At 49.3% G+C, this 14894-nt stretch overlaps 3 protein-coding genes across 3 annotated transcripts; 2 read left to right on the top strand and 1 right to left on the bottom strand.

Annotated features, from left to right (window-relative positions):
* Window positions 1-1123: 1123 nt before the first annotated feature.
* ColSpa_07995 (isoflavone reductase IRL) lies at window positions 1124-2247 on the bottom strand (the record flags this gene model as incomplete). The annotated part of the gene is made up of 3 exons (XM_049274207.1): window positions 1124-1574; window positions 1744-1977; window positions 2036-2247. 3 exons carry the CDS (start codon window positions 2245-2247, stop codon window positions 1124-1126), a joined length of 897 nt encoding a protein of 298 aa, XP_049130164.1.
* Window positions 2248-9608: 7361 nt separating this feature from the next.
* On the top strand, window positions 9609-10615 carry ColSpa_07994 (festuclavine synthase II; the record flags this gene model as incomplete). Its single annotated transcript, XM_049274206.1, has 3 exons — window positions 9609-10056; window positions 10106-10302; window positions 10358-10615. The coding sequence occupies 3 exons, from the start codon at window positions 9609-9611 to the stop codon at window positions 10613-10615; spliced, it is 903 nt and encodes a 300-aa protein (XP_049130163.1).
* A 415-nt stretch (window positions 10616-11030) lies between these two features.
* Window positions 11031-14455, top strand: ColSpa_07993 (uncharacterized protein; the record flags this gene model as incomplete). Its single annotated transcript, XM_049274205.1, has 4 exons — window positions 11031-11392; window positions 11448-11570; window positions 11611-14276; window positions 14331-14455. 4 exons carry the CDS (start codon window positions 11031-11033, stop codon window positions 14453-14455), a joined length of 3276 nt encoding a protein of 1091 aa, XP_049130162.1.
* Between the last annotated feature and the right edge of the window lie 439 nt (window positions 14456-14894).

Below are 14894 nucleotides of genomic sequence, written 5' to 3'. Positions count from 1 at the left end.
CCCTTTGACGTGAATAACGACGAGCCCATCACAACGATTGTCAATGTGATGGGTGCGGCGATGCAGAGCGCCAATTTCTCAGACACGCTTGCTGATGTCCAATGACGAAAGCGATAACCGGATTTATATCAAACAATCCGGTCCCAATTTTTTCCTTAAGCTGCGGTAGATCCAACTGGATGCGGAGTTGATCAGTAGGAGAGCTTGGTATAAAAAAGTTGTAGTGCTGGGCTTGACTCAGTGAAGCCTCAAGGGCACGATTAGCCGCAACCTATGACATTATAACAGTCAACTTCAACAATTACCCCCGCGAGGTTTTGTATATCTAGAGGAGTCCGGGATTTCTGAAACTTAGTGACTTGACCTCTTGTAATCGTGAGCGCGGACGAGGTTGTTGGTGGTGCGTCAGTGAACACCACGTAGTTCTCTACATATCTGGTGTTGAGGAATAGGAGTCCCCGTTACTTTTAAACTTCGGCTCACCTCCGGCACTCCATCACCAATATCTAAAAGTCATTCTGTAGATGGAAACGAACAACGAAGCCAGGGGGCGGGGGGCCGACGATTTATGGGCCGACGTATGGGCCGATGTATCAAGTTCCCCTAAAACTAACAGTTGTATCTAAAATTTTTAGGCGAAGTAAAAGTTGTGTAAGCCGAGCGGGCCATATCCAGAAATATTCAGAGATTTGCGTGTTGCTAACAACTTGAGGTGGAAGAGACGAATGTCCAAAAAGTGAAGCTTATTGAATTGCACATGGATTGAGCCTTCAATCTGTATGTCACTGATCCTCTATGTTGGCAGGGCTGCCACAATACTGATACGTCCTGGAGACGTCTGCTTACTGTAACTAATCAAGCGTCGGATGACGGTCTTACCAATGACCAAATGCGCGAATCTGTCAGCACCCAAAGTTGAAATGAGCAGTTAGGTGTCAGCATCTGAATGATTTTGCAAATGTTTTCAGTAATCCAAACTGGCCTTGCGCTAGCGTCATCTTTATGTTTTCTTCACGCAGCCCTTGGCCAGCAATTATTTACAGAAAAAGTCCACAGTAGTCAATAGCTTGCATTCTCAATGTTTCCTCAAGTTGGGAAATGTGAGGTTAGCCTAGCGTCTCATTTAAAAACACTGCCTAAAGTATTCAGCAACCTGCGGCGGCATCTCCCGATAAGCCTCTATCTTTCCCCCAATCACCAGATCTTCAAGTGTTGCCTTCTTGTAATCTTCGACCTCCCAGAAGTCAGAGCCCACCATCTGAGCTTGTTGACCTGTACCCCAAATTTTGCGGCAGTACCAAGCCAAAGTGAATAAGCTTCCAGACTCGAGTCCCTTTTCAACCTCGCCATTGACCTTCTCGACACTATGAGAAGATATTTGCGGCGCAGTGCCAAACTTTTCTTTCAGTGCACCTGTGATGTCATTTCCTGTAGGCGCTAACTCGCAGAGCGCCACGGCCCGGTTCTCGAGCTGGGAGATTGGCGTTTTGGCGAAGATGGATGCGTACGCTGCAGCTACGTATTTTCTTGTGCTAGTCACCATGCCGCGTGAGTTTTTGGACGTTGGTAGATGTCTGCAGCCGTTTTGAGAGTTTTGAACCAACTCACCAGAGATTCAGTTTTTCACTTGCACTATTTCCAGAATACGTGATCTTGTTGCCCGTCAAGTCTACACCCATACCCCTAGCAATGAAACGTTGAAGATTAGTAGGAATTGCTGCTTAACATCAGGAAAGAACTCACGGAGTATTGAGTGCAAACTCCGCAAAGTTGCCAACCAACACAACAGTTGTTGGGATTCCAGCGGCCTTGGCAGCCTTCTCAACCTCATCTTTCCCCTTGTTGACACCGATCCTCAGGCCTTGCTCGTCGTACCGCCCTGCAAGATCCGATGGTGAGAATAACTTCACATTGGTCTTGGGTATAGCCTTCACGAAAGCATGCTGCCTCTGTACACCTTCATGTCCAACAAGAGATCTAGGGGAAAAAATAAGAAACTGAGCATAAGTGACAGCGAATCTGGGATTCCACTTACATGACAATGTCAATATCCTGCAAAGCGCTGACCAGGGCGGCCTCGTCGTTGATATCCACCTCAACTTTGGTGATGTGGGCAGGGATATTCGAGGTGTCTGAGCTAGGGCGGTACAAAACTTTGACGAAAGCCCCTGAGGAAATCAATGCTTCGACTATACTGGAACTGCCCCAGCCACGATGTCCGTAGACAGCGATACGATTGAAAGCCATTCTCAAACAGAAAACGTTGGCCTAGGTGTGGTTTGATAATGATGATCTTAAGAAAATCAGGTGATGCAGTAATGTTGGTAAAATCGATTTTGGGGTTTCTTATGCCAACGAAGTTGAAATCAAGGACGAAATTGCGTGTAGATCATGAGTGCATTCCCAGTTAGAATAAGAATGATGCACAAGTAAGTTGAAGTGTAGAAAGTATGACTGCATGAGCCAGTCTTTATAGATGGTGCCAATGCCGAGCAAACTAGTCTTGAGCAGCTACACACTGAGGTAAGATTCGTCATCCTGGCGACAGGATAGTCAGAGCTTTGAAATCTGGATAGGGCGGTGTCACCTCTAGGACGTAGTCTCCACGGCAGACAGACCAACCATCGTTGATTCAGAAACCAAGCTAGTTGAGCCACTTTTCAGTGGTGAGAGCGGGTCCGTTCCGTTGAATGGATAGCCTTACTTCTCATTATACTAGGTACCACCAGTACAGCTGACTTTTTGCTAGTGCAGGCTGTGCAACCCCTCCAGACCCGATTAACTGCAGTACCGGGTCATTAGTCTGGGCAAAGCAATAAAGATAACCCAATGATTAACAGTTATAGAGGTGACTTTTTAGCTTGGAGTGAATCCGCAGTGCACCACCAGAAATCCTGTGTCTTAACACCCCTCTGTAGCTGTTTATTGGGTTATCCTCATTGCTGTGCCCAAACTTCTGACCCGGTGCTGTAGCTGCAACAGACCGGATCTTTCGGACTTCTCCACTTTTAGGTTATAAGAGTTGTTTGTCAAAGGGAGTGAATGCAAACTAATCACCGACAAGTGGAGATATCTCCCGGCACCGGTTTGCTCCCGGGCGCATTGATCGGTAACTGGAGTCAACCACTGTTCTTTCCTGCGCGTAGCTAAATGCTTCCGAGATATGGTGTGACTGAGTGACATTACGTATGTCGGATATCCACCTTAGAAACACAGTATTTGATTGTTTTTCGCCCCTGGTCTTCAACCTTCGCCGAACACGAACATGGGACCATTTTGGGGCCGAGCCTATTGCAGACTAACCGCCGTCGACGTTAGGCCAGCGAATCGCGACACAGAGTAAGAGTCGCTTCCAACCGCGGCCCTGAAAGAGAAAGTTATAAATTGTTCCAAACCCTTGCTGTCTGCTCTTAGTGATCAAATTTAGGGACTGGGCCGTTGCATGACCCCGCATTTCAGTCGGCGGCATGCTGAGGTGGCTTCTGTTCTGCAGCCTGCCCAACAGAGTCAGCCAAGTCGTCCTTTTGACCACTGCTATCGTAGCTTATCGACCCAGCACAATGGTACGGGAGGGTCAAATCTCAGCATAATACGTTGGTGAACCAACACAGAGCGGGGGGATGACTTGTAGCCGCCAGTAATTGATCGTGACCCAATTGACTGTCGTAAGACAGTCAATACTGGCGGCTATGTGCACCTGATAAATGAAACGCCAATCCACAACGCCGCCTGCTTGTTATGATGCCAACACGGTCAATAATTGACATGGGATGTCGTTGAAATAAACTTAGCGCTGGCTTCATTCCCCCGAGCCGCGTCTCCATTCCTAATGGACACTGAATTCGCATTTTATTATTTCGTGTTTATATAGTTGTTCATGACCCGTTTCTCGGTATCGTACAGCAGTAACTACTTTTGTTTGTTCAAGGTCTGGTTTGCACCGCTCGATGCCTCATGACGGCAACAGCATCATGAGCGTCATCTATGATTTTGGGATTCGCAGGAAGCCTGTTGCCAGCATGTCGACAGCTAGCAAAATCCACGCATCACTCGATGCATGCACCACAGGGGTTCCGGGCATTGCAGATACACCTCACATCAGCGGTAAACTTGGACTATTGACAGAGAGAATGGGCAGAGCAGGCATTCAAAATGGTTTCAATCGCGAAAGACCGGATCGCCACATTCAGAGCCGTCAATAAGGTCGACCCATGAGGCCGGACTCCATACATCGATCGTCCTATTCCAGCATTCCGACCGAATCTATAACCGGCAAAGACAGCTGGCTTCAAAGTCAGCTCATACAGAGATACATGGATACAAACCTGCGAGAAGAGGGCCATGTGTCATTCTAATTGAGTCGTTTTGTTTCTAGTTGGGCTTGCTATAACATTCATTATTATGATTGTCGCCTTGGAGATGCTGAACTTTGTCTCCGAGAAAAACAAGGGCATAGCGCCCATTGATGAAAGAAACCATTATCTTTGGTACTTTGACCCAGGACTACTTTTTATTACATGAGCTGACCAGTCTGTAGTTCTCACCCTGTTTGTTGCTCTTTGGGCTCAGTTAGAGCACCGTGCGAAGCATCTTGTGCCCTGGCTAGCAATGAGAAACGGGCCAGTCGACGCGTCTCTAAGCCTCCTACTTGATTATATCACTCCCATCACGGTCGTTTCGCTGTACAAGTCGGCAAAGCGGAAGCATTTTCTTATCACCTTAGGCAGCCTGGGATCGTTGAGGCTACGCGCTCTTGTGATCGTCTCCACAGGCTTGTTGTCAGCGGCCCAACAGACTATGGTGGAGGATGTAACGATTATTGTATTGGACCAGTTTAACATGAGCCGGAAACTCTTTAACTCCACCGTCGATGCCGGAGTGACTATCTGGTGTGTCAATCAGAGAGGCGTTGTGTATCCTCCGGGGACAACAGAAAGGGTCGCTGCACAATCGCTCTTGGCTTCTGATTATGGTACATGGCTATTGCTTCCTGGGCCTTCATGGTGCCACGAACTAACGCAATGTAGAGGGAAAACACGCTGTTTCTGCGCCAGTGATAGTCTTTGGAGCCGACTTCGAAAGTTGTTACGAGCTCTCATGGACTTTTCCCATGGCAAATTTGTCAATAGTAACTCTCTCAAGTGTAGCATCGGATTCGGAACGCGCCATATTCGAACAATATTGCCAGCAACCCTTTGGCTTCGATGGAACACCCATGCTAGAAGCAGGGGCGGCAAGTCTTGTTTCGACCCAGACTATCGATAAGTGCTTAGACGAAGAGAAAGACGAGTTTTCTCATCGAATCTACACATCAATCATTTACAACATCACCAATGAGCTCGCTGGCGTCACCTCCATACTCTGCACGCCAAAGTACACATTGACGAGGCGAAACGTCACAACCATTTCGCAATCGAGACAAGCCGGCAGAATCCTCGACATCAACGACGAAATTCTCGAGCATGTCCCAATGGGAGCATCGGCTCTCAACATTACAAATTTCGTGATCGGGTCCATTAGCTCGGCAACCGAAATGCTCATTTATAAACAAGGAGTACCAATATCACAAACCACCCTTTGGTGGTCGGTGATGAATTTCACTGACCCCCGGCCGAGAAGGGCAGACCTTGGAGATATTACCAAGTTTCCACATCTCTTTCGACGTGTGTACAAAGCTGTCGCTGCTTTATCGGTCAAAGCCAAGAGAACAAAGCCCGTGATAGGGGCATGTCCTGGAATACTGAGCCACGACAGCAATCGTCTGGTCGTTGAGAAAGTGTCACTAAGAGTAATGGAGTCACTCTTGGCTCTGCTTACTGGGATTAGCTTGGTATTCTGCTTCTTCCCATTGACTTCGCTCCCCACTCGATCCGGCTTTATGTTCACACTGGCCTCAATTCTCAATCGAAGTCCTCAGCTATTGCGAATACTCATGGGCATTGGGAAAATGACGAAGCGTTTGCTAAAGCTGCGTCTACATACCTTTCGGTTTTACCTGCTGTCTGGTAACGCCGTGGCCCAGATCTGAATTGGTGTCCAGCCAAAGAAAGCGATACTCACGGCGTCATCTAAAGGCAACGACACTGGACCAGAGGAGCAATGGTGGGAGCCCATGGCAACAAGCCTTATCTATAAGTCCTTTCTCATCGCCGTCACGGTCTGAATTGTTGTAACTTTGGAAGTTATGCTGCAATACTCTCTCAAGCATGGGGGAGTGGCGAATGTTTCAATAGAAGGTATATGAAATATGGCTGGCTCTTCTTACCTGCCCTTACCATGGGCGGCTTGGCCTTGGCATACAACACTGTCGACACAACGAGCAGACTTTTGCATCCTTTTCACCAACTAAGAGACGCAAAATCTCCGAACTTACTTGCGATGCGGTACGACCCGATCGGAAAACTGACGGCAACAGCTATGGTACACGCAATCAAGTGCCGCTACCTTGTGCTCGATGCCGGCATGTTCACTTCTCACCTCGGCCCACTTTTGACGATTGCTGCTAGCGGTCTTTATTCCCCTTCACTTGTGCCTGGGATTAAAAGTGCCGAGATCCGTGTCACAGGCTGGTTTGACGTTAGCACAGCTTCCCTGAACAACTCGATGTACATCTCCAACCCGGTTCCCAAATACACCGACGCTGTGATGAGCCAGGCCATACTTTTCAACAACGTCTCCTGTATGAAAGGAACGTACGAAAGCCTTGCTTTTCCCAACATGGAATTGCCTCCTCATCTGAATGCGACTGTGAAGAGCAACGCGTCTACGAACAAATCGAGTGGGAGTAGCACCCTTGCTGTCCGTCTGCCAGCGGTAAGAGGTCAACTCAACTGCACCAAGTATCTGTCGGCCAGAGGACAACAGTACTCCAATCGTACACATCCGTCGTGGATGATCCCGATCGATCCACCTCCAAACTGTGTTCCACCACTTCAACCAAACATCACTGATGGAAGAGACCGAAGCAAACGTATGCTGGCAGGGTTCCAAACGCGCCCACCTTACAATGGTTTCTTTGCGTGGCAGGCTCGTCGCTGGTGGTCCCGTCCTTTAAACAACTTCGAAATCACCAAGAGCATAGATCATTGGTCTCCGTTTGATGTGTGCATGAACGGAAAGCAGCACATCTTCTTTACTTTTGGGCATCATACGGACAACATAACCGACGAAGCCCAAGTGCTGCATTGTATGCATACCTTGAATCTGTTACTGTTGATGCAAAGCTCTTGCTTCCAGATTTTGAAAGCCCACAAGACTCGGCCGAAAAACCAATTGCGATCGAAAAAACTGCAGAAGTTTGGGACAGTGGTCCTGGCAAAGAATATTCCATCACTTTTCCCGTGCTTGTCGACATACAATCGAAACGAGAGCGAGGCAGCCAGAACTTCGACGAGTTCTTCCAAGCTTTGACTACGGCCAAAGACGCCATACCTCTCGTTGAAGTCGCAAGGATTAATGCGACTGGGAGGCTGATGGGGAGGATGAACAAGTTGTATCAGATCCTTGTCGCGCAGACGATGAACGATCACTTTCGGTCTGGCATCCTGCGTGAAGGCACGAACCTGAATGGATTCTTACCTGTGGTGAATAGAAGTATCATTGATGGTTCGCAGATGCGCTTACTGCAGAGTTCAATTTCAACCCGCATCTTGGAGGGCCTACTCTTAGCAATGCTCTTCTGCGTAGTCGTGGTATTCGCTCTAGGAGGACGGGCAGATGTTTTGCCAAAGAACCCAGGTAGTATTGCTAGTCGCATGAGTCTACTGGCAGACAGTACATTGCTGGAACACATGGCCGTGAACAGTAACCTATTCAACTCTGGGCCTTGTGTCAAAGGGAAAGAGGGAGTGTCTATTGTGGAGTCGGAAGTGGGCCAGCAGGACCTTTTCGCTGAAGATACTTTCAGTTTGAGATGGTGGCATTTAGAAAAAGGCAGCAGCCGGTATGGTATAGACATAGAGTTAGTAGATAGTGATGCTCGTTAGTCACGAAAATCGGCCCATAATCGGGCTTGTAACACCGCAACCTCGGTCTGGTTTCACACGCCACCTTAAGCATTACCAATTTTGAAACGTGTCACTGTGAAATCAGTTCGTGCAGTTGGTCTCACTGGAAGCTCACCTTGATTGTGTTAGTAACCACGAGTTTGCCTCTCCGCTTGTCCCTCTTGCTGTGGCCGCCCACTGGGAATACGTGCCGATTATAAGGAGCGACGCAATTGGGTTGCCGCGGTACGCCCTAGGAGGCAACAAAGCACGCACGAACGGTGGAGGAAATGACATCACATGCAGTCCAAGTGTTCGGAAGTCCGTTGTCATGCCAAGTGAGGCATTTGGTTCATGGATCGGACACAGTTTTAAGCTTTATTTTGGCAGCTCGCCCTAGACAATTCACATCATGAATCCGTTTCTATAAAGCTTAGGCTCTTGCTTCCAAGCAGCTAGAGTCTGTTGGGTTGATTTCGGCACACAACTTCAAATCTAACATGAAAGAACCACTGAGGCGTCTCCGATACAACGTTGCCGTATCACTCGATGGCTTCATCGCTCCTCCAGACGGAACGATGGACTGGATTTTGCACGCTGATAACATCGACTTTAATGCCCTCTACGCGCAATTCGACACATTTGTGATGGGTCGAAAGACATATGAATGCATGGTCAACATGGGCGAGCAGAATCCACTGCGTAAATACCCCAAGGGAAGCCTGGTGGTCATCAGCAAAACCCTCAAAAGCAATCATCATCCGAGCATAACAATTGTTTCCCAAGACTTCATTAGGTACGTTGCGGACCTCAAAAACAATGAAGGCCGGGATATCTGGCTTATGGGCGGTGGGCAACTGGCGGGGTCGTGCCTCGATGGAGGAATTCTCGACTCGGTTGAGACGGCTATCATACCGGTGATGCTGAGGGGAGGGGCTAGAATGGTGAAGGGGTCGGCGCTTACGCCACGGGGCGGGCTTAAGTTGGAGTTGGTGGACTGTAGACAGTTGGAGCCGAGCGGCATAGTCATGTGTAAATATAACGTCAGCAGGCAAATGGCCGCGTCATTGGGAGAGGCCTTGTTCAATTACTGAAGGAAAACGGATACCACTGGATACTCCCGGGGGTACGAGAACACGGGGAAGCCTAAAATACCCAGCAAATGGAGGATTAGCAGACTCATCCTGGGAGTTGGTGTAAAATTAGATAGGCCTTGTACCAAGTTGTTCAGAGGATTGAGGATGGCAATGCAGATCTCTGCTAATGGGGTGTCTTCATGAATTATCTGCCAACATAAGCGGCGTGCAGGATTGTGCATCAGTCCCTCATCCCAGTCCTCGATACCATAAGTGTCCGTCTTAAACTCCATGGGTTTCCACGAGAACCTGCAATATAATCCTGCGGGGAATTGCTCCGGGGTTTCAAGGATTTCCCCGCTCGTCATTTGGGATCTCCCTTAAATCCGTAGCGACATTTCGTCCTTAGCTCCGCTAGTACCCCAATCCCAGTCGTAGAATCGGCAGAAAAGCTGTTTCTTCATATAAAGACCAGAGAGCCGTGTTTTGGAGTGAAATCTCACATCAGCTAAGAAAAAACCAATCGCAAACCGCAGGAGCCTTCGCAATGACAACGAGAAACTCTGAAAAGATTTTAGTCCTTGGTGGAACCGGCAAGGTTGGCCGGCAGATCACGAAGCTCTTGGCCGCAACCTCGATACCGACCTTCCAAGCCTCCCGAAGCGGGGCATCCACCACGGAGCCGGGCGCCGACAACATCAAGCCCATCTCCTTCGACTGGGAAGATGAAAAGACGTGGGCATCGGCTTTGGAAGCTGGCGTGAAAAGTATCTTCCTCGTTGCCCCGCCGGTCATGGACGTGCTGTCGCCGATGCAGTCGTTCATTGATCAGGCGCGAATGAAGGGACACGCCAAGCGATTTGTCCTGTTGAGTGCAAGCTCTATTGAACCAGATATCAATGGCTACGCAACGGGTCGGCCGCATGCGTATCTGAAGGAGCTTGGCGACAAGGGTGATGTGGAATGGGCCGCAATAAGACCGACATATTTCCAGCGTGAGGTTATCTCCTCGATCTTAATGAAGCAGGTGCTAATAATGATCAGAGAATTTCATTGAGCAGTATAACCATTGCAAAGCGATTGCGAATGAGAGCACTATTTACTCCGCTACGGCGGACGGAAAGATAGCTTGGGTTGCGACCGAGGACATTGCCGCATGCGCATACCAGCTTCTTACCCAGGAGGATGCACCGAACGACCAGTACCTCATTCTTGGTCCGGAATTGCTCAACTACAATGATGTCGGTTCCGTTGTCTCATTAGGTTCCTGACTGCATGCTAACGGAAGTGATGCAGATTGCCAAGATCCTTTCTGAAATCCTTGGTCGGAAGATCGTGCACAAGAAGCTCTCAGCGCAGGAGCTCGTGGAGCGGTTCGCTGGTCAGGGCGTGCCTCGGGATTATGCGGAGATGTTGAGCGGCCTGGACACAGCGATTAAGAACGGCAGTGAGAACCGGACGAATAGCGTCGTCCTCGCATTGACGGGAAAGCAGCCAAGGAAGTTCCGTGATACTGCTGAAAAGAACAAAGGTGTCTGGGCTGAATCAGCTTAAGGGTTTGGTGGAATAATGAGGGTCTTAGAGCTCGGAGCACACATAGAAGAAGGGCTATCCAGCTGTCGGTATCGATGCGCCAGAAGTTCGATGCGGGGAACTGGGTGCATTCATCTGTTTTCGGGATTATCTCACGTGGTTTGCTCATACACAATACACAAAAAAGGTTGAGAAGAGAGTTTCGCTTTCATTCAGAGTCGCACATGGTCGTCACCGTTTTCAGCCGAAATCTTCGGCGTCTCTTTGCGTGCGGGGGACATGCGCTAAAGTTGAAACAAGTCATGAGATCACAGAGCTTCTCTGCTTGCCTGAACTTCCGCGGCATGAATACATCTTCAGCAACCTCGACGTTACATCGGAGTGCCTACGAGAGAAGTCTGGACGAGTTACTGACGGCTCATGCACCGATCACAACATGGACTCATCTTTTGTTGCCGTTGAGAAAGGCAGGTCTGCCAAGACCGGCACAGGCGATAGTCGGAGCAGGGAGGACCAACCGAACCCGCTTACGTACCCCAAGGCCGCCGAGCCTTTCAGCCAGGACCTTTTCAGGAGCCCGACGTCAGAGTATCGAGGATGTCCACTTTGGTCATGGAATACGAAACTGGAGAAGGAGAGGCTTCTCCGACAGATTGATCATCTTAAAGAGATGGGGATGGGCGGTTTCCACATGCACGTCCGGACCGGATTGGACACCGAATACATGGGTTCGGAGTTCATGGATCGCGTCCGAGATTGCGTGGAGTATGCGGAGAGCAAAGGGATGCTCGCGTGCTTGTAAGCTTCTCACCCTCACCTATTTACCAGTTGAAGTTTTGTTGACGTTTGTCAGGTATGATGATGACCGGTGGCCCTCAGGAGTTGCCGGCGGCAAGGTTGTAAAGCAGTACCCTGAGCACAAGACGAAGCACATCCTATTCACGCCGTATCCATACGGCAGTGTCGAAATTGGAGGGTAGGTGACTTAATCGAACATAATCGCCATCTGCTTACAGGATTTACAGTGACTGCGCCCCCAGCTCAGCACAAGCATGTCGGAGCGAAGTAGGATATCTGTTAGCCCGGTTCTCCATCACACTTGATGAGAATGGCCGTCTGAAGTCCAGCAAAAAGCTTCAGGAAGGTGAAGATGCAGAGCCTGGCGGACGAGTGTGGTACGCATATGTTGAAATTAATCCTCCGTCGTCTTGGTTCAACGGCCAGACCTATATCGACACGATGAGCACTAAGGCCATGACGTGCTTCTTGGAAAGCACCCATGAGGTCTACAAGAACAAAATTGGCGACAAGTTTGGCACAACAGTCCCTTGCATTTTCACCGATGAGCCTCAAGTCGCGATCAAGACCCAGCTTTCTAGCCCGAACAGCATCCAAGACGTCTTTCTGCCGTGGACGGCAGATCTTCCCGATACTTTCCGAGAGACCTACGGTGACGATGTCGATATCATTAGCAGCATTCCGGAGCTGCTGTGGGATCTTCCGGGAGACACGCCCAGCCTGGCCCGCTACCGTTTTCACGACCACATAAGTGAAAGATTCGTCACATCGTTCCTTGACCTCCTCGCAGACTGGTGCGGGAAGAATAAAATCATACTCAACGGACACATGATGGAAGAGCCAACTCTTCGCTCCCAAACTACTGCCCATGGAGAAGCAATGCGGTGTTACCGAAACCAGACCCTACCTGGCATGGATCTCCTCAACGACTGGGTCGAGTACAATACAGCCAAGCAATGCACCAGTGTGGCCCGCCAGAATGGTGTCCGCGGCGCCATGAGCGAAATTTACGGATGCACACACTGGTACTTTACCTTTGAAGGCCACAAGGGGTGTGGAGACTGGCATGCTGCTCTAGGCATCACCTTCCGCGTCCAACATCTCAGCTGGGTAAGCATGGCAGGCGAAGGAAAGCGGGATTACCCCGCCAGCATCGGTTATCAAAGCCCTTGGTACAAGGAGTATAGCTTCATTGAAGATCACTTCGCCCGTGTCGGGGTAGCCTTGACTCGTGGAAAAGCCGTCACGCGTGTTGGTGTGGTTCACCCCATCGAGAGCTTCTGGTTATGCTTTGGTCCGAACAATAGCGGCGATGATGAGATTGGCCGTCGAGATCAAGCCTTTGCAGAGCTCACGAACTGGCTTCTCCATGGGTTGGTGGACTTTGACTTCATTGCTGAGAGTCTTCTGCCGAACCAAGTCGGTGAGAACATAACGACGCCCCTCAAGGTAGGCCACTGCGAGTACGACGTCATTATCTTACCGAACCTTCGAACTATCCGATCATCCACCTTCGATATCGTCAAGAGATTTGCGGCGGCAGGGGGAAAAGTCATCATCGCTGGGGAAGGTCCGGTACTAGTTGATGCCCAAGCTGTACCGCCGGATATCAGCCTGAACATTGAACCAAGTACAAAGATTGCCTGGAGCAAAGAAGATGTTCTCTCAGTCGTCTCTGAGAGTCGCGATCTGAAGGTTGACCTCAAGGAAGGAGGACCAACCCAGACTCTCCTATACCAGATGCGTCATGACGGCGACGAGATGTTCCTGTTTATCTGCAACACGGACCGCAACAATCCTTACAATACATTCGTTAACATCAAAGGCGATTGGGATGTTGAAGTCTTGGATACCTTCACAGGCAAGACCCAGCACCAAAAGTCCAAATACAACAACGGATGGACAATCTTTGAGCACCAATTTGAGGGTTGCTCAAGCTTGTTGTTGAGACTTTATCCGGTACCGGCCGAGGAGCTGTCCTTTGCTGATATTGCGGAAGAGATAGCTTTGACGCCACCCAAACAGCAGACCGCGGAGTTCAAGCTTGATGAGGTGGTTCTTTCTGAGCCAAATGTCTTGATGCTGGACTATGCGCTATACAGGATCGACGATGATCCGTGGCAAGATGCCAAGCGGCAAGAAATCTTGAAGATCGATAACGAGATTCGAGCCCGTCTGCGTCTTCCCCCGAAGGGCTCGGCATGGAAGCAACCATGGAGTGTACCGCAATCAGAGCGAGCTGCGAAGGTATACGTTGACCTACGCTTCGAGTTCGAGTCGGAGGTCATCATCAGAACACCCTCGTATCTCGCCATGGAGAATCCTGAGAATGCAAGGATCACTATCAATGGCCACAAGTTGCCTGTTGACGAAAAGAGTGTGTCCTGGTGGGTTGATGAGGATATAAGAACGATACCGGTACCAAAGAGGACGATCCGCAGAGGAAAGAATGTAATTGAACTCAGCATGCCGTTTGGTATCTTGACGAACTTAGAGAGGATCTACCTTCTTGGCAGCTTTAGTGTTGAGCTGAAGAGCAACCTGCCCGTTCTCTACGAAAGACGCCAAAGTTTGGGCTGGGGCGATGTCGTGGCACAGGGACACCCGTTTTATGCTGGAAACGTCACTTATAACTGCAGCTTCTCACTGAAGTCTCGGTCGAACGTCACGCTATCGATTCCACAATTCGCCACGCCTGTCGTCAAAGTTCAGTGGGAAAGGAATAGTGGATATATAGCATTGCAGCCGAGGACGCTATCACTTGGGGAGGTTGAGGCTGGGACACACAATATCTCCATTACCGCCTTCGGATACCGATACAATTCGTTTGGGCATGTGCATCTCAAAGAAGGTATCTTTGGTTGCTGGCCTGACCAGTGGCGAAGTAAGTTGTTGGACTCTGTTCACTGTTGGATTATGTACTGACAGGCTTCGACAGCTGGAGGTTGGGCTTGGAGCGACGAATATCGACTGAAACCTACTGGAGTTTTGGTAAAGCCTGAAATTCTTGTAGAGTCAAAGCCCGAAGATGGGAGTGAAGACTGGATTGTCCTGATGGAGTGACTGAGATTGCATAGTGGTCACTATTCGTCAGGTTGATTAAAGACTTGTCTGAAAAGCAGGGACTGATTAAGTTAAGCCCATTCAGCTGCAACATTTCCAAGGAAACGATAAAAGGTTCACCGTACCAACTTTGGGCTACTTTTTCTGCTGTAATAGCACGGAAACTGTAGCAGTCGATCTATACTTAATAACAATGTTAGAGTTTCTTTATATTTGCAGTGACCGTCGCCCAGATCATGCGTCGCATGAACATCGGAACGCTTCATTGCTGCCAACATCGATTGGGACGCCAGAAACACCGTTATTTGGTGAGAAATTGCACTTAGACTATTTCTGTTGCTGACGATCATTTTCTGCGCTGCTCAACCGATGATACTACCAGCCAGGCAGTGGTGCTTGCTGAGATGGTTAATGCTTTATCAAATCTGACGCTTACCTT

This window comes from Colletotrichum spaethianum (genome assembly GCF_022836535.1).
Source record: "Colletotrichum spaethianum MAFF 239500 DNA, contig21, whole genome shotgun sequence".
In the NCBI taxonomy this organism is placed as follows: Eukaryota; Fungi; Ascomycota; class Sordariomycetes; order Glomerellales; family Glomerellaceae; genus Colletotrichum; species Colletotrichum spaethianum.
Note: the sequence above shows the minus strand (reverse complement) of the source record. Positions and strands in the feature narration are given on the sequence as shown.